The 25,916-nt window shown below is 43.3% G+C and overlaps 1 protein-coding gene across 1 annotated transcript in view; it reads right to left on the bottom strand.

Annotated features, from left to right (window-relative positions):
• Window positions 1–25,916, bottom strand: part of hspg2 (heparan sulfate proteoglycan 2) — an 88,650-nt gene that overhangs the window by 20,951 nt on the left and 41,783 nt on the right. The window contains exons 15-51 of the mRNA XM_071521839.1: window positions 25,650–25,790; window positions 25,265–25,428; window positions 25,000–25,179; window positions 24,462–24,658; window positions 23,523–23,670; window positions 23,151–23,278; window positions 22,740–22,826; window positions 22,391–22,449; window positions 21,966–22,027; window positions 21,589–21,729; window positions 21,214–21,387; window positions 20,720–20,899; window positions 20,393–20,511; window positions 20,124–20,235; window positions 19,843–19,956; window positions 19,514–19,641; window positions 19,166–19,252; window positions 14,240–14,310; window positions 14,007–14,071; window positions 13,736–13,876; window positions 12,640–12,831; window positions 12,188–12,226; window positions 10,652–10,957; window positions 10,460–10,513; window positions 9,620–9,703; window positions 8,860–8,952; window positions 8,664–8,756; window positions 8,221–8,451; window positions 7,978–8,091; window positions 7,364–7,491; window positions 6,598–6,684; window positions 6,282–6,340; window positions 5,944–6,108; window positions 5,594–5,704; window positions 4,760–4,860; window positions 4,268–4,448; window positions 1,422–1,481 (exon numbers count right to left, since the gene is read on the bottom strand). Of these exons, the coding sequence (XP_071377940.1) occupies window positions 1,422–1,481; window positions 4,268–4,448; window positions 4,760–4,860; window positions 5,594–5,704; window positions 5,944–6,108; window positions 6,282–6,340; window positions 6,598–6,684; window positions 7,364–7,491; window positions 7,978–8,091; window positions 8,221–8,451; window positions 8,664–8,756; window positions 8,860–8,952; window positions 9,620–9,703; window positions 10,460–10,513; window positions 10,652–10,957; window positions 12,188–12,226; window positions 12,640–12,831; window positions 13,736–13,876; window positions 14,007–14,071; window positions 14,240–14,310; window positions 19,166–19,252; window positions 19,514–19,641; window positions 19,843–19,956; window positions 20,124–20,235; window positions 20,393–20,511; window positions 20,720–20,899; window positions 21,214–21,387; window positions 21,589–21,729; window positions 21,966–22,027; window positions 22,391–22,449; window positions 22,740–22,826; window positions 23,151–23,278; window positions 23,523–23,670; window positions 24,462–24,658; window positions 25,000–25,179; window positions 25,265–25,428; window positions 25,650–25,790 (4,596 nt within the window). The remainder of the gene's footprint in view (window positions 1–1,421; window positions 1,482–4,267; window positions 4,449–4,759; window positions 4,861–5,593; window positions 5,705–5,943; window positions 6,109–6,281; window positions 6,341–6,597; window positions 6,685–7,363; window positions 7,492–7,977; window positions 8,092–8,220; window positions 8,452–8,663; window positions 8,757–8,859; window positions 8,953–9,619; window positions 9,704–10,459; window positions 10,514–10,651; window positions 10,958–12,187; window positions 12,227–12,639; window positions 12,832–13,735; window positions 13,877–14,006; window positions 14,072–14,239; window positions 14,311–19,165; window positions 19,253–19,513; window positions 19,642–19,842; window positions 19,957–20,123; window positions 20,236–20,392; window positions 20,512–20,719; window positions 20,900–21,213; window positions 21,388–21,588; window positions 21,730–21,965; window positions 22,028–22,390; window positions 22,450–22,739; window positions 22,827–23,150; window positions 23,279–23,522; window positions 23,671–24,461; window positions 24,659–24,999; window positions 25,180–25,264; window positions 25,429–25,649; window positions 25,791–25,916) is intronic.

The following is a 25,916-nucleotide window of genomic DNA, read 5'->3' as shown; positions in this document are numbered from 1 at the left end:
GGCTATCTAAGCAGGCTAAAAACCTCTGGGACTGGACTGTCCTGGGCTGAGCTGGGACTCTCTGACCTAAGTGATACAAAAACTCCAGGGCTGGGAGATATTTTATCATCCTCTATGGGAAGCAGGGCTGACTTGACAGCCTAAAGTCTCGTCTAATATTGAAGACACATGAAACCTCTAACACTTGTAAATGATTTTGATTTATGGCTATATAATCTATATAATCTATATGGCTATATAATGTATCGCCCAAGATGTCTTATAGTATCTTCATATGAGAGGCATGGGTTTTTAGATCTTCTGTGGTAGGATCAGTGTATCTGGAGATGAAAGTGTACCAGTACATGACCTATGTAATGACACATATACAATATAATTTGAGTTATCTTAAGAGTAGTGCATAGCTAGCAATCAAGATCTCATTCACTGTGTCAGTTTAAGTAGAAGTCCCATCATTGAGTGAGCTGCACATTAAAATGTATTGTCTCGCCAGTCTGCTACCCATAACCAGGCAATGTAACATGATGTAATGAGGCTGTGATGGGATGTATTAGGCACAGCATGATGTTTGAAGACCAGATGACAGCTATTTCCCAGTACAGCATGGCTCCTGAGGAGAAAGCGAAGTGAAGATGGCAGGGAGAAGAAAGGAGGTCTCCTGTCTCTGAATGTTGACATTGTCACTGACAAAATGTTGGTAAGCATGTAGCAGCTGATAAAGTAATTACTGCCGCATTATGAAATGACTTGTAATATGGTAAAATGGATGTAATGTAATATGGATAACTTGAGTTATTACATTATTTTCATTCTTACGAGTTATTACATTATTAGTCAATTTATTATTTCACCATAAGTAAAGGATATTTTACACCCTTACGAAGTAATAAATACCTGTAAATATGTGATGCTATTATGTACTATCTGGGAATTTATCACACTGATACTGGACTCAACATTCAGGAGGAGTTTCCCATAAGAATGAACATGCACTTTTTCCTGCAGTGATGGACCCTCATGAACCCAAAGAGCCAGGTGGGACCCAGTAATGCTCATGTACAATCTGTAAAGCCTTGACTATGTGAGGCACTGCTATCATGAATGATAAACTCTCAAGGACTGGAACTAACATGAAGACTTTACATTAGTTATGCTGGAAACAAATCCATCTTTAGGTTTCTGTTGAACTAAAGATGCTTTCTTACCGACAGCACATTAGGCAGCACGGGCCATCCTGTGTGTGTGTGTGTGTGTGTGTAGTGAGCTTCTACAAGTTGTTGCTGGGCTGACTGTACATGGGCGCTACCAGGCCACCAATATATCCATGCTGCGGTGGATGAGTGCATGCATGACATAGAGAGAGAGGGAAGGGTCCCTCCAGGGAGCCCAGCAGAGAGGAAACCATGCCCATGCTGACTTACGCTTTCTATGTCCTTCAAACATTTCATAGGCTGTGTAAAACATCTGAGTCTGTGAGGCCTCTGGAGATGGGGGAGGGAAGGAGGGAGGGGACAGGTAAACTGACAGGTCAGTTCTCCAGGGAAACAGTGGATTACCTCCCGCTCGGGCTGATTGACTGATCACGTCCCTTGGGGATACTTATATATCCATCTCCATCCACGAGCTGCCAGGGTTTTGTCCCATTGACTCCAAAAGTGCATCAGGCATAATGTAAACACACAAAAATGATCGCAAACAAAGTGAACTTGAATACAATTGACACCAACTTGAAGGATTTTTCCATTTCAGTTAAGTTTTGTTCTTCCTATTGTAAGAGAAATCCGTCCATCATCCATTAGACTGAGGAGTTGGAAGTGTTTTTTATCATGAATGTTGGTGCCATTGTATTCATAGTTATATGCACTTACCTGATATACAGTATATTTAGAGAGAAGAAAATGAGGTAACTGAGTAATCTGGCACACAATGCGTTGAAGTGTGTTGGTTAGAATGGCCTTATGGATTGTAAAATTGTGTCATGCTCATCTTACATTCAGCACCCACTGACTGGGAATGTCAAATCTGTGTAAAAAACATGTTGTGTAGAAGCCAATGACACAATGAAAGGCCCAACAATATCCTTCTTATCCTGTGGATTTAAAGTCAAGGTACAGTGTAAAATGTAAAAAACACACACAAAGGCACGCGCACACACACACACACACACACACATATAAAGAACACGACTATGAGAAGGGTGTAGAAGCACAAGAAGACATAAAGGTGTAAAGAATTGCCACACACTAGACATGCGGGTTAGTAAAAAGAAGCAGTATTAAACATAGTTCTGTTACAGCTTGTGTTATACAGCTGGTATACAGCTTGTGGTTATGCTCACTTCAATAAGACAAGATACTATATATACCCCATCCATAAATTTGCAGATCACTTTGGTCTATTGTCATTATTTTAATCAAATTGCTCTTTTTCACAAAATATTTTCACAGTTAAGATAAATACAATACAATGTGACATGTGTATATTACATCAGTTAGGTATTCTTTTAAAAAACAATATAAAATCAGTAAGAGAAATATCTTTACAATAGCACCTTTGGATACATTTGCAAGTTACATTATATAGTCGTTATGAGAGTGAACAAATTGAAAACAAAAAAAATTGCAAACGTGGTAAAGTAATCCAGACCACATGGTAAATAAAATGGTTTTGAAATGTGCCCTCTGTGTAATGAGGTGTTAAAAGTATAAAAAAATAATTTCTTCTCAAAACAGTTTAAGATAAATTTTCTAAATAGCCTTAATGTAAACACACATCATGCAAGGTAATTGCATTCACATGGCCAATTCCCTCCAAAGATTACTAAAACAAATCTAGCAATAAAGCAAGCCTAATGTTTTTGATATATTTGATTGTATGGCAAAATTTGGGGTTAACATATTTCAATCAATCAAAAAAAAAATGTGCCATTGATTTCAACATTCCAACAGCATTGACAAGATGTAAATAAAAGGCCAATAATGTACACATTTGAGCTGATTTCTGACAAACGTAGGATACAAACATTTCCCTTTTCTTTTGCATTTCAAGTCAGATCTTACAAAAAATATTTTACCGACTAAGCCTAAGTAACACAACAAGACTCACTCCTGCCGACATTGCTGTGGACCCTCATAAAATTCAAATCCTTACTGAAATGAAGCAGCGATATTCCAGTGGTATAACAGCACGTTTAAAAACTTAACCACAGGCTCAACCTACTGCATGGCTGATAGCACCGTTTTGTTCATCGACATTCATGAGGATGACCGGGGGAGTAACACAGCAGACTTTTAGGGAGAATACTGTATGGAGTGGAACAAAAAAAACAAAACAAAACAAAACAAAACGGGGGGTACTGAGGTTCTTCCTAGTTCTCTTCTCATGCGGATACACTGAAGTCCTCTTTGAATGTCAGTCCCAGAGTCACTAAGCACTCATCATGGCATCCACATTCCTCATCATCAATCACTACAGCTCAGGAAGGGAGGACCCCAGGACAAAAGACAGACACCAGATAGCAGCACCCTGCATGTAAAAGCTCTAGCAGCAGAAACCGGCAGCTACACCAGTAATCGAGAAGCAACCAAACCACCACCGATTAATTCAAACCACATGAGAAAATAAAGAAGTAAAACAGCAGTAGCTTCAGTAGAGATTTGGCAGAGAACGCCACCCACAAATCACTGACAGAGTCATTCAAAGGGCCGCTTACTTGGTTGAAGTCTAAGGAGGATGTGTAACTGCATTATCACAAAATTAGCTTTTATAACCGTGGGCGAGGACTAGGACAAGACTTTGAGTGCAGAGTAATTAAGACGAAAACACCATTATTGGCCCCATTTGTTATCTGGAAAAACATTGTTCTCTAAAGTTTTAGTTTAACAAGACCCACAAGCTGTATATTTCTTATGAAGATTTCGAAGCACAGGAAGATCCAGTGATTAGAGACATACAAGACACAGTAAAAAGAGCTGGACTGGCAGGTTGATAATGAGATGAACATGGTTTCTGAGAGCAGAGGGCATGAGAGGGCGACAGGGTTGGAGGTTAGAACTGCAGGCTTATTATGCTATTCACCCATAGCTGAGTGTTGATAGTGCATGATGAGAAATGCAATCAAACAGGGAAGCATGCACCATTCCAAGATGGAGGGGAACTGAGGGTGGGGGTGGGGGTGGGGGTGGGGGGTACTACAGGACCCAGAGCTGGTGGGGTGGCAGAGGCAGAGGGTGATGGGTAATGGAATGTGGTGCCGAGGATCACGAACCTGGCACGTAGAGGATGGCATTGCCCTCGTCCATGGCAAACATGTTGGATCCTGTGCAAACGTAGATGCCTGCATCCTCCGGCTGGACGTTCTGAATTGTCAGGATGCCGTTGAAGTCCATGGCCCGGCTGGGCAGCTTCCCATTTCCCTGCCGGGTCCACACTAAGGTGTAGGCTGGTGACTGGAGGAGGGGGGGTGGGGGGTTAAGGAACAAATGAACACACACATCACAAGCTGCAAACAACCTAACAGCACAAACAGGGGAGAAGAATGCTCTCATTGTACAAATAGTTAAATAAAGCCTTGCCTGTTTACAGTATCAGACAGCCTACTACCACCCGGCTTGCGAGACACAACCACACAACTATTATGACCACTGTATTTGCCATTGTACATTTAAATGCTAAAAGTGAATATTCAAACATTTTCAATAAACATATTTTACATTTTTAAACATGCATAACAATGAGAGACATGTTGGTCCAGTGTTACCTTGCTCTTGGCGGTACAGATGAAGCTGACAGTAGAGCCCACCCTGACGCTCTGGGCTTTGGGCTCCTCAACAGTCACCTCAATGGCTTTGGATGAGACAGCTGGTGAAACACAGGGAGACTCATTAACTTACAATGACTGTTCATAAATATGTGTATTGAAATTTATAAAAAGAAAGCTTTGCTGTTTGCCATTAAATTAGCGAGAGCCCTTACAAAAAAGTCTTGCGAATCTAATATATTTTAATGAGTGCCAGCTTTTAATAAAAGCTTAATTTGATGAAATGTTGCCATACCAGCAACAAAGCATCTTTTTTATTAGTTCTATTTTTCATTTTGTTTTCTTTATTTTTTACATTTTTACGCATTACTGGCAACTTGGGTTGCCTCTTCAGCTCATCATGAATAGGACTGAGCCTCACACTGATCAAATAAAGTCATGAGCTGAATGTAACAGTAAGGCTGATAAACCTGTAATTTTGCAGCAGGCGTGACAAGCATGAAAACTTACCACATGAACCATGTCAGATTCACTTTAAAGGCATGAATTGTATTAGCTATGATGGACACATGACTTGTCTGATTCGTCAAACTCATTGTTTTTGTCTGCTCTTTTACACTCATCATACCCCAAGCACCTTCACTCCAAATACCAAGAATGTGCTGCAACCAGAAACAGTCGACTGGCTTGAAGGATGAGGTCTTACACAATCAGTGGTTAAACAAACCCAGATACAGCACATGGGCTGGACCACTGCTGGTATCCATTTAGTGCAATGCGATAAGACAGTGTAAGGGAAAACCTATGTGCTTATGGCTGTAGACTGATACACACTTGTGACAACGATCTCAGCACGGCTCCTGTTGGTGCTGCGCTGGTCTCGACAGGTGCAGACGTAGACGCCGGCATCACTGGGCTGAACACTGGGAAAGTACAGTTCCTCTCCTACAGACAGATGAGGAAAAGACATCTTAACACATGAGCTGTCACATTATAGGTGAATGGTGTTTTTAAGATCACAAACAACAAATTTCTACAGATAAAAAGCATAGTTTGCAGTCTTCCAGTCAATCAAATGCTTTATTCAAGGGCTCTCTCAATCTCACTATGTGTTCACTACTTCTCTACAGGATCATCTCTTTCCATCCCACACCTGTTGTGTGTGTGCAGTGTGTGTGCTGTACCTTGTCTGCGTCTGTCAGCACTGCTGGAGACGGGCCGTCCGTCCTCTCTGGACCAGTAGAAGTAGTGTGGAGGGGAGCCGGTCACCTGGCAGCGCAGAGTGACAGAGGCGCCCTGGGACACCAGGACCCTCTCCGGGTAAACTTTCACCACTAGGGAGGCTGCAGCTGCAGGGGGCAAAGGTCATAACAATCCCATCAGAAATACACTGAGAAATGTAAAAGGACATAGAGCTACCTGTTTAGGGGAGTGCACATACAAGCAGGCACAATGGATCTATTTTCTCCCGTGGGAAAGTTCTACTCATATTTCTGCTAATTGGAGAATAGTGTACACTTACCATTGTATGGGCGACACTTCACTCTCTCCTGTGGGTTGCCAACATATCCAGAGGCACAACTGATGAAGGGAAAAATAGACTTAGATACTGAAGAATATAATCATAGACAGGTAATGAAAGGTAAGTCTATGATAGTGTTAATGTTAGATCTGGCTCAGGTTTTAACTGAAATTCTCGTAGGTTAGGTGGGCTGGGATTGCACTCAGTTACATTGTGACAGGGAAATTTAATCGATCAAAATGAGGTTTGAAATTATTCCCAGAACTATTTTGGCCCAGGTCTGGTGAATGTGGAGGGTTATTTTGGCTTATCTTACCGTTCACAGTACTGGCCTGTGTACCCAGGCTGACAGGCAGTACACTGGTAGCCTCCATTACCAAGGCTCTCACAGGTGGGGGAGAACCTGTTAAGTGAGTTACACACACACACATGGAAAAGGAGCTAGTATGTAGTGCAGAAACAGATTTTAACATTAACTTTTTTTCTCTCAAATTCAAAAATATCCATGTTAACAAGTCATTTAATCTCATATTCAATCCTTTTTTCACAAACAAGTGAAAAATTCCACTAACGCAGTGGGAAAAACATCCTTTTTCCAAAGTAGTTTCAAATGTTTTAGGAACTTTCTAGAGACAACTATTGATATTTTGAAACAAGGCAGAATGTGGCACTTGCGTGATGCCAAGAAAATGACATTTGTTCCAAAAATCTTGAAACAAGTAGATTTGCACTTTTCTCACTTGTTAATTCAATTCAATCTACTACATCTCGATTGAACTACTTCAGATGGATTTTTTTGCATTGTATTAGCCTGGTTAACAAAAGTCTTGAATTGTTAAAATGGAGTAAGTATGGATACAAAATCAGATGACTGCAATAGGAAAGTGAACATATTTGATGTAAGGTTTGATGTAAGTAACTGGCAGGGAATGGGTAAATATAATGGATATGACACCAAACTCAAAGCACAAGCATACCAGTAGAATTTGCTGTAAACAAGAGCAAGAGAACCTGGCAGAGACTTGACTTAAGCTATAAGTGGAAGTGGAATGTGAGGCCTTGGTGTCTGTGCCAGTACTCACTGGTTGTCTGGGTCAGTGTGAGGGCAGGCGCAGGGCTGGCAGTCCTCTGGAGTGCCAACGGTCGGGTCGCCAAAGAAGCCTGGGGCGCACTGCTCACACAGCTCACCCTGAGTGTTGTGCAGGCAGCTCTGGGAGGGGAAAGCAGAAACAAACCATATTTAGGGATCATTTCTTCATGATGATGTGATATGCCCTAAACAAATCACAGTTAGGGCCTCAGTTATGTTCAGGAACAAGAGTGCACTGCTTTACAATAAGCATTGTGGCTTGAAAATAGGATATCTAGGGTCAGATCAATATATTGGCAAACCAATATTGGCCTTTTATTAGAAATCAGATGTCGGCAAACCAGTGTTGTCCACCTCCAATATGATGGATATGATGCAGTTTGTTTAATCACACTGCTAAAGCTGGTTCAGATGCTTTTCCAATTTGAAGGGAAACACTGAATACATGTAATTTTTCAAACAATTTTTGGTATGTACATGAAGTTAAAAATCTTGAATGAACAATAGCAAAATATCAGCTATTACCAGTTTAAATCAGAAAATATCTATATCAGTACCACCCTTGAAAAATCCATATCTGTCAAACCCTAATTTAGTGTGCCATACCGTACAGATGCCAGTCTCAGGGTGGCAGGAGTCTGAGTGGCCGTTGCATTCGCACAGCTCACAGTGACCCAGGTATAACCCTCCTCCAGTGCGAGTATATCCAGGTGCACAGTCCTAAGAGAGACATTACATTGGTTACACAGATGTCTACGTCTAGGAGCATTTTACTGCAGCACTTAAACTACAATGATCATTTGCAACACCAGCATCTAATGAGAAATCCAATAAAGAGTGAATAAGTACCTGGCAGGAGAGTCCCTGGTATCCAGGCGGGCAGCGGCACTGCTCCACCTCAAGGGCCTGCGCCAAGCCGCTGTAGTTGGGCACCGCCACTTCCATGCTGATATCGGAGATGCTGGAGGAGCGCATCTCGCTGGAGTAGGACGCCCGGATCAGGATGTCATCCAGGTCAGCCAGAACCATCATCAGGTGCTCCCGGGTGGCGGGCATGCCGTCAGGACGACGCCAGTTCTCCTACAGAGCAAAGAAAAGAGGGTGATTCTCATGTAATAAAAAAACTATTTATTACTCTCTGTCATGAGTATGTAAAATGTATAAGTCTTTTTGTTCAGTGTATTTGAATTAAAAATGAACCATTAGCTTTGTCACTGATAAATAATGAAATAATAATATTGATAATGATCCATCCTCATTGCTATAATGTTAAGGCTATATGGGCCATTTACCTCTCTGAAGACAATCACAAACTGGTGAGACTCTCTGTTGCCCTGCTGCCTCCTCTGCCACGGCTGACGAGCCACCAAGGTGATGTCATTACCCTACAGGAACAGGAACAACAGTAACCGCTGACAGGTGAGTAAATTGTATAGAAGAAAGCAATGGACAGAAGAAAACAAGGAATCGACATTAGCGCATACTTACAATAATCTGAACATCGGCATCGTCGAGTAGTGTTCCTCTCGGACCAGCCACATAGGAGATAGTGTATTTCAGTTTACCACCGTAAGAGCCCACCTAAGAGATGGTTAGCAAAGAAGAGGATTGAGATCTCTTGCCAGTTCAAGCCCTGCTGCGAGGCCCATGGTGACATTTGCATATTTATAACAGCACAGTGTATAGTTACATTAGATCCTGTGTATTGGAAAGATGTGGGGGAACAAACAAATTTTCAACAAGTAACAATTACACTAACAGAATGCTGTGATGACTCTCTCCAATTTTCGTTTATGTTTCACTAAATGATGAATGCACTTTCATTACATATAAAACAATAATATGACATTTGACATTTATATTTCTAAATGGTTTCAGAATAAATGTTGAGTAATAACATCCATTCAGCTTAAAACTGGCAAGTAAATCCCAGACCTTAGTGAGTGATGTTTGACCTCCTACTAATGTGCCAGGAGGAGAGTACATTGATTATGAACAAATAAACATTAGGTCCACACTTGGCATGGTAACATGTCACCGCCCTCCCCCTGCCCTGTTAACTACGGTGGAGGGGTAGGGGGATGGGGTGCAGACGGGGGAAGGAATGGAGAGATGGGAGTATGAGGATGAGGGCTGCGGAGCACTGGGAAGGGAAACGTGGAGGGATGGAGGAGTGTAGGTGGGCTATTGTCTGGGACTTCCAGGAGGAAGGTCAGGAGGGGGACACGGCCCCGGTTGGCACAGTTACCTTATCCCCTGTGAACTGCGCTGGGAGCTGCCAGTAGAGCAGACCGTCCTGGTGCAAGCTGAAACCTTTGTAGACCAGAGCATACTGAGAGGCAAAGGAGGAAGGAGAGGCATCAGAGAGTAAGCCACACAGAGAGAGAGGCAGCGAGACTAAGACATAAGCAGGCAGAGAAGCAGTGCAAGCAGGCAAGCATGGCAGAGACTAAGCCCAATGACACTATTGGGACAAATGTGCGACACACAGCGATACTCTTTAAATACATGTTCTGTAGTGCAAGTGCCATTAAAGTATCTGTTCTTTTCCCGGCTACAGTTTGATAATAGCGTAGAAGTCACACCATGCTTTGTCTGACAGCTAAAACAACAACTTCCACTGTCAATAATGTGAAAATGACAGCCTGAGTAAGAGCATGTGTTTTAAACTAGCCAATGGTGTAATTACAGACCATTGTAAAACCAATGTTACTCTCAAGTGGACAATTACAGTGCGCTCCTTTAACAATAGTCAGCGGGAACTCTTTGCTTACCAAAGGAAAATGCCACCCTGTCGAACCTGGAATTGTGCAAATTGTGCTATGGTTTCCCTCAGTAACTTTTCCAATTCTTTAAAAAATATAACAGATTCCACTTCGGCATGAGTTCAACAGACTGTACTGTACAACAGAGATGTGATGAATTACAGTACTAAACATTAACTGCCCTGGACAAACTGAGGGCAATCAGTTGTTAATTAACTTTAAAGCCATTCAATCACAGGGAGGGTGGCAGTTTCCTATGTGTGTGTGCCAAGGTCAGGGACATGAAGTCAGTGAGTAAGAGAGTCAGTCATGCCACCATCTACCTTGCTGCTGTCCCCAGGAGCACTAGCAGAGGTCTTGCTCACTATGTTCTTGCTCTGTTGACGCTATCAGAATCAGCAGCCGGGCCCGGGCCCAGAGAGAAATACAAGCAGTCAGCAACACAACCGAGACAGAGTAAAGACCATTAACCAAAAACAATAGATAAACCTCTCGCAATCTGTGACAGAGTGTACCTGGAGACGAGGAGCATGGCCTGAGGAGGAGGGATGGGGTCTGGTTGGTCTAACTGAGGAGGAGATACCAGACGGAGGAGAAGAGGGGGGGCTCAGGTTACGCAAAGACCACCGAGAGGACGAGGAGGAGGAGGAGGAAGAAGAAGAGGAACTTGGGACCCGAGAGGAGGAGGAGGAGGAGGAAGCGGGGAATCGAGAAGAGGAAGAAGAGGAGGAGTGGGGAAAGAATGGAGGGGAACCAGCTCGTCCATGGGAGAAGTTAGAGAGGAGTGCCCAGACTTCATCGTCCAGCTGTCTGACTTCACCCTAGGGAGGTGGGAAGTGGGGTACCGGAGATATAGAAGATACAGTAACCATAGGAACAGTCAAGATGTAGGGGATGGGGTTTAGGATTTAGCTGAGGCTCCACAACTCCCACGACGCAAGATACACTAAGAAGGTGGACATGCTCTGTCATGCTCTTCAGTCCAAGTCTACAGGCCTTGGATGTACACAAACAACATTGAGATCACTTAAGATATAAAACATACAAATCAAATCATAGGCACATGCCCATGACAACAACCGTGCCTCTTACTCTTAAGAAAAATTCCCGATCACATGCCAAGTCACTCTGTTCGTAGTACACACACACATGCATATGCACACACAAATATCTGAGTGCTCAGTGAACCTTCAGACATGCTCAGTGAACCTTTGGATAACTGAGGTGATTCTCCATGCTGCTATAAACATCTATGAACTGAGGGGATTATGCCAGCTATCAGTGTGTTAGCGAATGATGACTGAAAACACTGTGCAAACAGCCGTTGCCTTACTCTCATTGGACATGCTACTGGAGTCACTGGGTGGCTTCAGTAATCTACAGTGCAGTTCATAGTACCTGTCTAGCTCTTTTGGACCTGTAGGTGCGTTTACGTTCAGAGGCCATTAGGTTCCATATGGGAGCATCCTTCCTTAGCTGCTCCTCTGGCAAGTATGAGTCATTCTAGTGATGTGGATAAAGCAAGCCCTTGTGATCACTTTCCTAATCACTGAGCTGATGGCATTTGGGAGTTTTATGGCAGTGTTATTAGAGCAAAGATGAAAGCGTATGGAACTCCTTCATGAGTCATTCCTGATCAAAATTCATGACCATCATTTACATGGTTCATGTGATGTGGAGCAGAATGCAATTTTTGTTTGCAATACCCACTGCAATGTAAGTATTCAACACTGAGAGACATTTAGCAACCGCTTTCAGCTGCAAACTGCAAAGACTGCAGAAATTCACGCTTCTAACACACAAAACCTTCAATCAACGATGACAAAATATGTTTAAATCCAAATAACATACCTAATGTATCGATGTGCATACAAAATAGAAGGTATGACAAACAGAGTATATCCACACAATGTAAAATCAAATGCCACATCACAGCAATCCTTTGAAACATGCCAAACAATGCTGTACTTGAAACACGAACAAAAATCAAATTAGATTTCATGTGGTCAAGCTACAATCACAACAACAAGGCGAGCTCTGATTGGCATTACCTGCTCTGCTCGTTTCATGCGAGCAAACAAAGGCTCTTTCTACAGAGAGTGGACAGGCAGATACAAAAAATGGAGAGCTACGTTAAGTAATTGTTTGAATCTTTCAGCCCTTAAAACTACTCAGTTTACTGTGGGAGGCACTGATCTTTAGCAAATGGATTTAACAGAAGATGAAAAGAAATCTTACAATGGAATCAAAACAACAAAACTATTGCACACATAGAGAATGGGATAGCAATTTGCATGAGGTTGCTTGAAAAGAAAGATTGAAAATAAGAAGGAACAGCTTGGCAATGGAGAGAGCAGTAGATGAAGCTTTGAGAATGGTCTACAGGTTTCTGAGGAGTGCTGCTCCAGTTAGGTGTGGCCCCTTTATATGCAGCACTAAGGTGTTCAGAAGTAGGTTTGGCTACTTCCACTAACTGCTATATGTAACTCAATATGATACTGACCTTGTCTCCCTGGTAGACCTCCGGTAGCTGCCAATAGTGAGGCTCCTGTCCCAGGTAGTCGAAGTTGCTGTAGGAGAGCTGAGTGCCTTCAGTGGAAACCTCCACAGTGAAGCCAGTAGAGATGCGGTTGGTGCGCTGACGGTTCACCAAAGCGTATCCCTGGAAGTTCCCTGGAGTAAAGACTGAGGACACCTGGAGGAACACATTTGAAAAAAACACTCAGCTCTATGAAAAAACCCCCACATATCCTGAAAAGTGGTATCTTAAAACTTGGGTCTCGATTTTCTTTTTCTTTTTTTTTTTTCTTTCTTAGCTGGCACTTACACCTGCATTTACATTTTGCTTCACTTCAGCGTTATTAAAAAGCAGGTGTGGCCAGTCAGTCTATCAATCAAGTTGTGTTTATTTGAATATTCCCTGCATGCTTCAATAAAGTCTACCTAATGCATTAAAATGTATCATGGATGTTGTGTCTGCAATTAGTGATTCAGTATGATTTCATTGCTGCTACATACTAGAAATGTTAGCTGTGGATGAAATTGTTTGTACACCTGCCATGATGTAAAATTGGATTTACATCATAATTTTTCCTGGGTGAGCAGGCTCATTCTAGTCACATCCAGGCTGCAAGTTCCTCAGCCCTTTGCCTTGGGGAAATTCTGAGACAAGAGCCAAAAGTTACCCTTGCAGTATATTGCTTAGCATGGGTGAGTGAGTGCACAGGAATAATTGCCAATGTGGGATGTTGTCACAAGAGATATCAGTCAATCTGTGGCCAACACTGCTAATGAATGTGATCTCACTGGCTTGGAACCACTCAAGGCCGGTCTGATGAGGGCAGCGTATCACTCCAGAAGCCAATTTAGACTCCCACTCTCCACCCCACTTGCACACACAATTACACATGCACACACACTTTTTTTTTGCCCAGGTATAGATGCATAACTTACTCGCCGATATAATCTCAGCCACAGGAAAAACGCATAACCTAGAACAAACTCATGAGGTCACTTCTGTTTAACTGACCTCTTCTTGACGTATGAACCATTCCATTGTTCTCATATGATGTACTTGTTGCACCACTTGTAGGGCTTACCAGGTCTCTGTAGTAGGTGGAGCTGGAGCACTGCTGAGTGACGCCCATACAGAAACAGGACAAGCAGCCATCTTTGTTGTCCGGGCTGAGGTGGAAGGTTCCAGACTTGCAGTTGGAGCAAGATGGGCCCTCGACATTCATCTGCAACATAATATGAATTGAATGTAATGAGAGGAAAGTCAGTTCAGTTCAAGATGCATTAGAAGTGGAGAAGAGGACATCAAAAGGTAACAACTTGATAAAAAAAGTGCTTGTGTCTTTGTTTGCTTACCTTGCAGCGGCACACACCACTGTTGCAGCCTTCACTTCCTCTTTGGTCACAGTTGTAGCAGTTACCTGCAACAGGCCAGCAGAGCAGATGATTACAGTATGTACCAGCTCTCCGTTCAAAGACAAGATACAACGTATTTATGTTCAATCCAGAGGGGAACCTTGACAACTTTTGCAAATTTTAAGAATAAGCCAGATGGAACACCAGTTATTTGCTTGGATCAGCATACGCACCGTTGACTTCATTGTTGCCAACAACACATCTCTGTCCAACCAGGGGGTTTCCAGTGTATCCTGCAGCACATCTGAAATGAAAAATAGACGACTTGTCTAAGTAAATATTTCCAGTCAAAGAGGATACATGTTTTTAACCCAAAGAACAATGAGGCAGGAAACTGGGAAGGCGTTACATTTGATGAGACTTGTCCTTAAGGGAGACTTCTTGACCTACAATAGCCTTCATGAACAAAGGACTAAGTTACTCAGACAAGGCAGATCCAAACTATTCTATTATTCCAGACAGTAAGTAATTACCAACATGTCTATGCTATGCACAGGTCTGAAATTCAACAACCTAAAAACCAAAGAATGACACCCAGTTTTTTGCATTAATGTACACAAACAATGACTCAGTTTTCCCAGAAAGAAAAAAATAATGAAATATTGCTAGCACCGGAGATGGATGAAGCATAGCCAATGTTAAAACACTCAACATGTGTCAGATGTTGATCCCATCTCTCAAATGAATGTGGTACAGCTGAAACTGAGGAAGCCCTTTGCACAGGAACAGAAACACTACCATGAAGAGGGAAATATTTTACCAGAATTCAACAAATGTTCAAATGAAAGCTTCACAAATATAGAACTGATATAAGAACTGAGCAGAGGTGAGTAGAGTTGATATGAAACGCAGAAGAACAAGGCGCTAAACTGCTAAAGAGGCGTTTATGATAATACGACACAGCAAAGCGATACGACTGTAACCCAAGCAAGCGATGGCACCACTCCCCCAAAACAAAGGCTGATCCAGCTGTAGACCCGTGCAGGACAGCTGCTGGCAGTCTTACCTCACCTGTCCTCTGGCAGCTCCGCAGGTCAGCAGCCAACAAACTGCTGCAAGAGGACTTCAGTGCTACGAACTTGCTTTGGGAAAACCTATCCAGTCTACCTTTTGACATGTAGTTTCTCAGACGTACTTAAGTTTGTCAAGCCGTCCGATCAATGTTGTTTTACAGATGTTTATAGATGGGGGTGATAACTCTCATTAAATGGCAATAGACAATACATCAAAGTAGATATAGTCACATGAAAATGTTGAAAATGTGCTTAAAAATTAAAGGCTATGAAGAAAGGATATTACAAGGGTATACTCATGGTACACATAGATAAAATATAATTAACAATGTGATATTACACCACATTCATATGAAAACAAAGAATATCAACTTTCATTTCTACAAAGATGATATTAGGGACGGTCTTGGAACCTGGGTACACTGATACAGCTGAGGATATGACTGATGCTCAGTGATAGAGCTATCTTTTGTAATGTATTAATTTGATAAGCATCATCCCTGAAAACTTTGCTATTTAAGAAAATAATCTGAAGAAAAGCAATAAAAGCACCCAGGCTTAGGCTGAATGTAACATTTGTGTCCTAAGCAAACCTTGCATTTCCAGTTTGGATATTTATACCAAAATGTATAGAACATGTTTTATGACCTTAGGGCAAGTTAATTAAAATATTCAGCAAAAACACATAAACTGCCAAAAAAAAAAAATTAACAAGTAATTGAGTCTCATATTCAGTCTTAAAACAAGGAAAAACAGGTTTAGATCATTTAAATTGCTTCCAATGCAGTTGTTGTCACTTGTTTCTTGAACTTTCTATAAACAAGTGAGAATATCTTCAAATAAAGCAGATCATTCCACTAGTATCAAGATAACCTTCTTGAAACAAGATGATTTGCATTGGAAACAAGTAAATTATCTCACCCCCATTTGTTTTTCACTTGCCAAATAATATTTTAATGCAAGATTAAATGACTTGTTAAAATGGATATTGTTTGCAGTGTAGTACATTCAACTTGGAGATGCGAGGCTTTTCCAGGACACCAACAACTATCACTTGAAGGCACTGTAGAAGACATACCCATTTGAATGTATGAAACATGCTGGGCATGAGGTTTTCAAAACGACCCAACAAGGGACTGATAATGTAGGGATGATACTCATGTAAAACTTGAGGTAGTCTGGCCATAAGAGAATGGACAAATTTATACATATGAGAGTTACTGCTGCCATGCTGTCTCTTCATAGCAAGATTTTGTGCAATAGTTTGGATTATCATAACATACAGCATAAAAGCAGTAAGGCGATAGCATCTCAATGAAAAATTCAGAAGACCATATCAGCACAACATTAAACATTTTCAATGTTGACGAGTTCCTCTCAAATAACACAGTGTAAAAAAAATCAGTCCCTTCATAAAGTTCCATAGATATTCTTACAGTAACAGACATAAATATCAGGACCAGAGCCTGTAGATATAAATGATGGAGAAAAAAAAAACAGCAAAAAAAAACGAAATATAAAAACACAACACAACATTATTCCCTAGTCATCAGGGATAATTCTGATAGGGATGGCCAGCCTTCCCAAGACAACATGAAGAGAACCATCTTGCGTCTCCTTTTCCTTTGTAGACTTGTGATCTCCTTTTAAGAGCCTCAGTAGGTCCACAACACTCGGATGAGGCTTTGTCTTCTTTTTCCCTTGGGTTTTTTTAGAGGGAGTGGATATCCCTTTCTTTGTTGTCTTAGACAGCTTCTTAGCGGTAGCAGCCTTGGTAGCTTTTGTGGTTGTGACCTTAGTGGGATTCAACTTGTTTTTTTTGGAAGCCTGGGTTTTATGAGATGATGAGACCAACTTAACTGCATTGCGCTCAACTTTTTTTCCACGTTGGTTAGTGTTACCCTTGTTCGGCTTAGACCCTCCCTGAACCTCCTTTGGATCCGGTGCATCTGATCTAAATGACTTGGTTCTTCTATCATTTCTCCTAGTTTGAGTAGCATCCTTTTTATTGCCGTGGTTTTGTGGTTTAGGCAGCGGCGATGTTTTTGCAGGCTTGGATTTGTGAGATGGTGGTTCCAGTTGAAATTTTGTGGTTGCTACCGTTTCTTTGACTTGCCTTGGTTTTGTTTTACTAGGCTGTGAAGGACGCTTAGCTACAGGCCTCTTGCCCACTGGTCTCTTTGTTCCAGGCTTCACTGTAGCTTGTGGTTTAGGTCTAGAACTCGTCCTGGGTTTACTCAGGGTCGTCTTTAACTTGATTGTTGACCTTGTTGTGACTTGACTTTTGGACGACCTAGTCACTGATTTGGGCTTAGTTGTCTTTTTGGCTGGTTGGGATGATGGTTTTGTGGCAGCTGATGGTTTGAGTTTTCTGATTCTCAGAGGTGCAGTAGTGGGTCTTTTCACCGGAAGACGGGGTGTAGGTATGCTTTTGGGTGCAGTGGCTCTACTGGTGAGAGGCTTTTCTGTAGGTATAATAGGCTGTGTTGTCGTGTACATGGAAGGTATGAGGAGCGTGGTGACTGCAGGCAGAACCCTCCTTTCTTGGGGCGACCGGGAGATGTGTCTGGTCCGTTTCATCTTGTTCATCTCCTGAGCCAGGGCCGTGAAGCCGTCAATTAGGATCTCCAGCCTTCCCTCCAGCCTGCTCAGACGGACCTCCATGTCTGTGTAGCTCTTCTCCAGCTCGCTAACCTTCTCCTGGTTTTCCGTGGCCGGCCGCATAGCAATGAGCTTCTCTAGCTGGGAACTGAGGTGGCTCTGCTGGTCCTCCATGGCGTGAATGCTCTCCTTCATATCGAGCGTGTTGCTTTCCAGCATGCTCAGGCGCTGGTTGAAGGTGTTGAGGTGCATCCGGAGCAAGTGCTGGAAGCTGGAGTGTCTGTCCTCTGGACTGGCTGTGAAGCGCGGTGGGAGTCGGGGTGCTGTCCTGTTGGGGGCGACCGCCAATGTGGTGCGGCGGTGAGCTGCGGTAGATAGTAAACTCCTGGTAGGGATGACGGCTGTTCCTATGCTCCTGGGGCCCGTCGTGGTGACGGTCCACTGGTAGTCATCGTCATCATTATCGTCTCCACTATTCTCCACTACTATTTCTTTCTCCAAGCTGAAATTGAACACTGCTTCAGCTCCACATCCTGCAGGCAGGAAGCCCTCTAACTGCCCCTCCTGGAAGGGATCCCCACAACTGTCTGCAGACGGCGTCTCTTTTCTTAATATCAAAACAGCAGAATCAGGAATGATGCAGGCAGACAGGTTCAAATAATCAAACGATGATAATGATGAATAAATTGTCTCATACCCAAGTCACCTCATCATCTTTGCCCTTGGAGTGGCAAAGATTCATCAGACAGACAGGAGTCCTCATAAATGCCACGCCTACATTTATGCCTTAGAGACCCAGCGTGTAAATATGGTCTGTGCATAAACACAGATCACATTCGCCAACAGCTTCAAATTTCACGACCAGCAAAGCTTAAGCTTAAGCAGAAAGCAGTATCTGAGAAGGCGCCTACACTGAGTTACAGCAGAGGACAGAAGAAAGCAAAAGTAAGCCACACAGGCTAACAAAAGGTTTCCTCAGCACATAATTCCACTTCAACAAGTTTTTTTTTTCACAAACCATAAAAATAATGATGACATACTGTAGGCTTCGATCAAATATCATTCACCACCAAAGGTCACTATTCCTATAAGAATATAGGAACATTTTAAGAGTAGAAATCCCAATGGCTAACCTTCCTTTTTGCAAAGCAATAAATCCATTCAAGTCGAAGAAAGGGACACAGTACATAACTTCACAGATAAAACCCATTACACAAACACTTCAGAATGGGTGGCATTGATTTGCTTCTCCCATCCGTCCGCTGACACCACTCAATCATGACTGGCTTGGAAAAAATAAGAGAGATGCAAACCACAGACATGCTTTTATCCCTTTCCTGTAAATGAAACCAATGGGTGCTACTGCCAGCCCCTGCCAACCTTGCTGCCGGCCCGCCCGGTTACCCCAAACACTGAGCAGTGTCCCGGTGACCCTGAGAGAAAGGTAGAGAGGAAAAGGAAAAGGAGAAAGAGGGAAGGATGTACCTCTCACAGCGCCGGCCGGTGTATCCCGGGGGACAACTGTCACAGGTTGGCTGGCCATCCGAATCCAGATAACAGGACTGCGAGAACCTGTGGGAATAGAGGATCACACACCATGAGGCTGCTATTTTTAGCAGTCACATCAGTTTCTTAGCAAAATTATCTTACGAGCATGCAGTGTCTTTTTATGCTATTATAAGGCATTTTAGTAAATTGCTTTTATTGATGAGAATATAATATAAAAAACAATACACTGTAGCTTGCCTAATCTAGAATTCACAGACAGCCTGCACTGCCAACAGACAGACTACTACTGACTCAAATTGAATAGACTTTTAGACAAGAACTCACTGGTTGCTGGAAGAGGTTCCAGGGCAGGGGCAGGGCTGGCAGGCCTGAGCACCACCCGTCACTGGGTTTCCATAGAAACCAGGCAGACAGCGATCACACCTCGGCCCAGCAGTGTTATGGAGACATTGCTTTTGGTCAGGACGCACACACACACACACACACACACATAGGGAGGAGGTGAGTTCCATGGAACACTTGAATATACTCATGAGTGACAGTGTTTCCACATGCTGGGATTCGCCAAGAAACCATTAGCGCATTCCACTGCAGAGATCAAAGTGGGTTCTGCTCTGGCACAGGAGTGAGAGAGGAAGAGTGGCATGGCTTACCAGACATGAGCCAGTCTCCTGGTCACAGCCGCTGGCATGGCCGTTGCAGTTGCACCTCTCACAGGTGCCCAGGTAAAGGCCAGAGCTCGTCCGGGTGTAGCCCTCCTCGCACTCCTGCAACGCCATGGAAAAACACCTCAGGTCAGAAACAAGTGATGACAAAGAAGGGAAGATTTCTTTTTTCCATTACAGTAGGTTGTAATAGACTCCATTCCTACTTTGCTCAAAGAAATTGACTGTGTTATGATGATGTGTGTATGTGTGTACTTGTGCATGTCTACCTGGCAAGAGGGTCCTCTGTATCCCTGAGGGCAGGCGCACTCTTCCACCTCCAGAGCCCGGTCATTACCAGTGGAGTGGGGAACAGCAACGTCCATCCTGATGTCTGACATACTATTTAACGCACAAGGTACACAGGTGAGACAACAAAAACACTGGTCTTTAAATTTCGAAAAAGGTTTACCTATTTACAATAATGTGCAACGGACTGGGATTCCTTTAGAGTGAACTGTGCATTGACAGGAATCGAGGAACCTCCAGTCCATCATACCTGCTCTCAGCCATGTTGTCGGCGTAGGAGGCTCTGATCATAAAGACGGCAATGTCAGCCAGGGCCATCAGGAGGTGCTCACGAGTGCAGGGCTGCCCATCAGCGCGACGCCATGCAGACTATCAGCCAGAAGAGAGTGGAGAGGAGAGAGAAGTGAGTGGCATTGTCTCACGATTTTGATTTAGATGTAGATATAGGACAGTAAAGATGCACTATTCAAACAACCACTACTAACAACGCTGTGCAGCATAAAATCTGTGTTCACCGTGATTTTTCGACCATGAATGTGCAGGACTTTTTGCTCTGGATAAAAACCCCCACACACACCTCTCTGAAGGTCACAGTGATGGTTGTTGGGACACGCGGAAGGGGCTTAGTCTGAGAGTAGTGTTCCAGGAAAATGCCATTGCCCTGGAGAACCACATCCGGCTGACCGTCAATCACCAGTGAGCGCTGCCACGGTTCATAACGCACACTGTAGCGAAGCTCCCCGCCGTAGGCTGTCACCTGATGGCAACATGGAGAAAGACAGACTCAACAACAATGCTCTTCTGAGAAGGCTGGATGGTGGAAAGGTATTTCACCCCTATGACATTGTGGGGTAAGTCACATGACACGCATGTGGAGCAGGTCTATGAATTCAAACCAAAGGGTTGAAAGGAAGCTCGCTGTCTGGATAAGTGCAGCCTTTCCACTTGACAACATGTTGCGGCATGAGTGGGACAGAAAGGGCAGAGAAATCTAGCTTGACTAACACTTTTTTTTCCTTGGAGAAAGAAACGCTCTCTTCTCTCCCCTTCCCTCTTCGTCTTTTCTCTCACCTTATCTCCTCTGAAGCTCTCAGGCAGAACCCAATAGTAGATGTCTTTGGGGACACTGGAGAAGGAGCGGTAGACCACTTCAGAGGGGCCCCTCTGGGAGATGCCTTCAGAGATAGTTTTAGTGTTGGCACTGTTGGAGAGGGAGAATAGCTGCCCATTCACTCCTCCACGAACCTGAGGGACATAAATTATCTGATTGAGATGTGTTTTCCTTACATTTACAGATCATACACTTGCTTGCAGATTGCATATCATCGTTTTGCATCTGGAAGTACAGTAGATTTGCTGATACAGCATAACTGCACAAGCACTGAGTGAACCCTTGATATCATTGTATTTGCCCCTCCCTTGCCCATTCATAGTTTGGCAACCTACCTGGTCTCTGTTCCAAGTGGAGCTGGCACACTGTTTGGTGACGCCCATACAGAAACACTGTAGACAGCCATCTGGGTTGGCCTCTGAAAGGTGGAAGGACCCGGGCTTACACTCATCACACTGAGCGCCCGCCACATTGTTCTGCAACACACACACAAACACACACACACATGTCATACATCTGCCTGTCAAGCTCATCATTTCTTTCATAAAAGATGACAGCAGCAAAATTATGGCAGCATGCCAAAGTCACACAAAACTACAAATAAATTCCAGATTTAACATTATATGGTTATAATATAGTTAGGTTATTATTATACTATAATCCTAAGGGTTCATATAGCATTTTTCCATAGTGCAGTCTTATGTTCCTATACCTTGCAGTTGCATGGCCTGCTGTTTGAGTTGATTGTTCCTCTGTTATCGCACTTGCCGCTTTCTGTAGGGGGAGAGGAGAGGAGAGGAGAGGAGAGAGGAGAGGAGAGGAGAGGAGAGGAGAGGAGAGGAGAGGAGAGAGGAGAGGAGAGGAGAGGAGAGGAGACGAGAGGAGAGGAGATATGGGGAGGAAAGTGCACCTGGGAGTGTTCCAGCCACTCTGCATACCTGAACCATGACTGCACACTATACTGTACTTCAAGGAGAAAGCCTGGTTGTAATCATTACATAGGGTCAAGACTTACTGGTGGTCATAGCACTGAAGTGTACAACACAGGTAAAACAATCCAGGTGAACTGACTGTCTATTTCATGCCTGGAACAGAGAATATCACACACTTCAGAGCAAATACTGAAGCTATACTCACGATTTGGAATACATTTTCCATTGGGTTGAAGAGGGTTACCCTGGTAACCAGGAGCACACCTAAAATATAGCAAAAATAAGAGATATAATTGATTCTTATTAATCAAAAACATGCCCTTCAGCTCTTACTGTTTGACTTCTATGTCTTGTTATTGTCAGTCTTTATCATAACCATATAATATCCTATGAAGATGACATTCATCATCCCCAGTCTCTGCATAGATTGATACCATGTCCTAGAATCCATATCACCATCATCTTCCAGCTATTCAAACCACATGCTATAGCTGACTGTGTTTAAAACACATATTTGTACAGATCTAAAAGGCGTATGAGATCATCCTCCTCACTTTTCACAGCGTCTTCCTGTGTAGCCGGGCTTGCAGGCGTCACATGTTGCCTGTTGGTCACTGTCCAGGAAGCAGGTGTCAGAGAACCTGTAAACAAAACCCCAAAGCCCAACCGCAGAGCCACAGATTAAAACTTACAGCGGTGGGTTAATGGGTAGCATGCAGGTCACCAGTTGACACGGGGAATGAATAAGCCAGTGTTCTTCTGAAAGAGTCCAAACCTCGGGGAATATAAAACTGCAGGGAGAAACAACTCCATTCCATTCCCCGCGCTGCCCTGAGTGCAGTGAGTGGGAGTGTATGTCTGTCGGTATGCCCGTTTGTACTGTAAGTGTGTGTGGGTGTGTCTGTGTATGTGTGTGTGTGTGTGTGTGGTCTGGGTGGGTGTGTGACCTTGCGGAGACCTCTTACCGGCGGGAAGTCTCACTGTAGGGGCAGGGGCAGGGCTTGCAGTCGTCGGGGCGACCTCGGCTCGGGTCGCCAAAGTAGCCCGAGCGACACTTGTCACACTGAGGGCCTTCTGTGTTGTGCTGGCAGCTCTGTAGCAGGGAGAACACACTGGTCATTCTCTCCCATGATCCACCACTCAAAATAGAGTTCAACCAGACAAGCATCCTTTATGGTCAGCAAACTTAATTTCTCCATATTTAAAATGATGTGTGATATTTCAGTGAACTATCTGTGCCCTTTTAGGGAAAATAAATCCGATTTTATAATTAAAAAAATCTAAACGTATGATGAGTGATTGACAGCCATGCCGGCCAATGAGGGGCTCGCTCTCACCAGACAGTGTCCGCTGATTGGATCACAGGCGCTGGCGTGTCCATTACAGTTACAACCGGCACAGGTGCCCAGATAGGTCCCACCAGGGACACGCTCAAAACCAGACGAACACAACTCACAGGACAGGCCGGTGTATCCAGGTGGGCATCTGGGAATGACAAACATGGGTATTACGCACTCGGACATCGCTCAAGTTATTTTAATACAAGTTATGATGTATTGAATTAGAAAGGCTGAATAGAAACGGCACATTTCGGTAAAATTTCTTAAATTAAGTTAAAATGTTTTTATGCTTGCTTGAAGTTGAAAGGTTTTCTGTTATTTCTGTGTAAGACTTTATGCTATTAATAGTGATGAAAATGCATAACGAATAAATAATGGAATAGGCTTGGCATAATCAGCCGATGAATGGTTCACTCCTAAAGTGGCTATGGACATTCTGAAATCTCTGTGGCCAGCATGAAATATTGCCAACATTAGCTGGTACAAAAGGACTATCATGACATGATCGCTAATCAATTCTTGAAAGACTCTTTCCATTTTTTTCATGGATGTGTACTTTGACATAGCTACGTTCTATGTTCAGGAAGACTATTTATTTGCTTCAACCCAGCTGCTGGAAATACACCTAATTCACATTTTATTCACATTTGCAAACTTTGCTTAGAATTCACTTGACAGTCAGATGGAAACATAGCCACAAACAGTCCAAAGATACTTGCTTCATATACTGTATGAATGGCATTGTATTGCTGCACAATGCTCTTCATTCTGAACGTTGAAACATTGGACTAGTCCAAACCGGTTTGTTGCTTGCATTGTCTGTAGGCTGCTGATTGCTTCAAACTTGTAAGGCTCTCCCATATTATATAAATGCCTTTAACTAAAACCTCATAGTACCATCACAATATCATCCTTTATTTGAGTTTTTTTTCTTACCTGCACTCTTCAACATCCTTAGCATGACCCCGGGTGCTGAACTCCACGGTGGTGGTATCCATGACAATATCGCTAAGCGCCACGCTGACCATGTGGTTGTCGTAGATGGTGCGGATGCTGATGCTGTCCAGGTTGGCCAGGGTCATCATCAGCTCCTCACGGCTCACCGCTCGACCATTGGACTGCTGCCAGTTTTCCTAAAACAATAACAACAATTAAGTTTATTGATGTAAATAGGAAAATTATTATTTCAACCAGGGAATGTACAGCTCGTATCATATCAAGATTTTTTCTATGACGCCATGGTCATCAAGAGGCAAATTTAGCTCAGTCAGTCAGGAGTGAGATCATAAAAATAAAAGTTCTATTATTGTGAAAACTGAATGTTAACTATGAATCTTCTCAACTTAGCTGTGAATTTTACCATAATCCTCTTTGTATATTCAGAAATAAATGTCATCACCACGAATGCACCACGGGACTGTAAAAAATCTGTCCTTGTTTTTACTAGAAGAACTTTTCTTAACCATAGACGTACTTCAGTGAATTTGATCTCTTTCTGGTTGACCACTCGGGCGGGGGTGCTGTTGCCTCTGCGGTACACAAGCCTGCGCCCATTCCCAACCAGAACCACATCCGGCTTCTCCTCAGGCTCAGACAGACCGCGGGCCAGTGTGTACCGCACCTTGTATTTCAGGGATCCTCCGTAGGAGTCAATCTAAAAGCACATGGAATATTATTTCATACATATGTGTGTTAAACAAAGTTGGGAAATAAAGCCTTCAAAGAGATTCACTCTTTACCTTGTTGCCCAGGAACTGGCGGGGCAGGGTCCAGTAGGAGTCAAGGATGAGGAAACGTCGCGATAGGTCGACGAGCTGGAACTCTTCCATCTCAGAGTTAATGAGGAGCTGAGTGGAGGAGAGAGGAGGGGTTCCCGGCCTGGTGGGGTATGTGACATTCACTCCTGGGGGCCAGAAAGAGAAAGGAAAAGAGACAAAGAAAAGTTAGGAGTGATGGGAGTTGTTATTACCCACATTAGATCTTTCTATTGGCTATTTCCTCATTCACTGATCCTGCTTTATGCTTGTATGGATGGTCAGATGGGAAAACTTTTCAAAGAAGCACTTCTAGTGCATTAGCTGTATAAAAATCTTTCTATCTCATGAGCATCAGTGGCTTCAGTGCCTTTGAAGTCGTCCTCATCAGTGAAGCGCAGGCTGATCTGGTTGCGGTAGCGTCCGGTGGCCTGGCAGTTCTTGGTGATTCCAGCGCAGAAGCAAGACACACAACGCCCTTCCACACTGAAGTGACCATCAGGACAGTTGCCTGGCAACAAGTAGAGAGCATGGTAAGACCGAACATAGGACAAGTCAGATTTGTATGCTTAACTAGGGTTTATTACTAAGATGCTAGTATTTTATGATGGTGAAGAAATTGCTCAGGAAAATGTTC

This window comes from Centroberyx affinis, unplaced genomic scaffold (assembly GCF_046629955.1).
Source record: "Centroberyx affinis isolate AG114_WGS23_722 - 3 ecotype Tasmania unplaced genomic scaffold, CSIRO-AGI_Caff_v1 ptg000933l_1, whole genome shotgun sequence".
Lineage (NCBI taxonomy): Eukaryota > Metazoa > Chordata > Actinopteri > Beryciformes > Berycidae > Centroberyx > Centroberyx affinis.
This window is presented reverse-complemented; position numbering and strand designations above follow the sequence as displayed.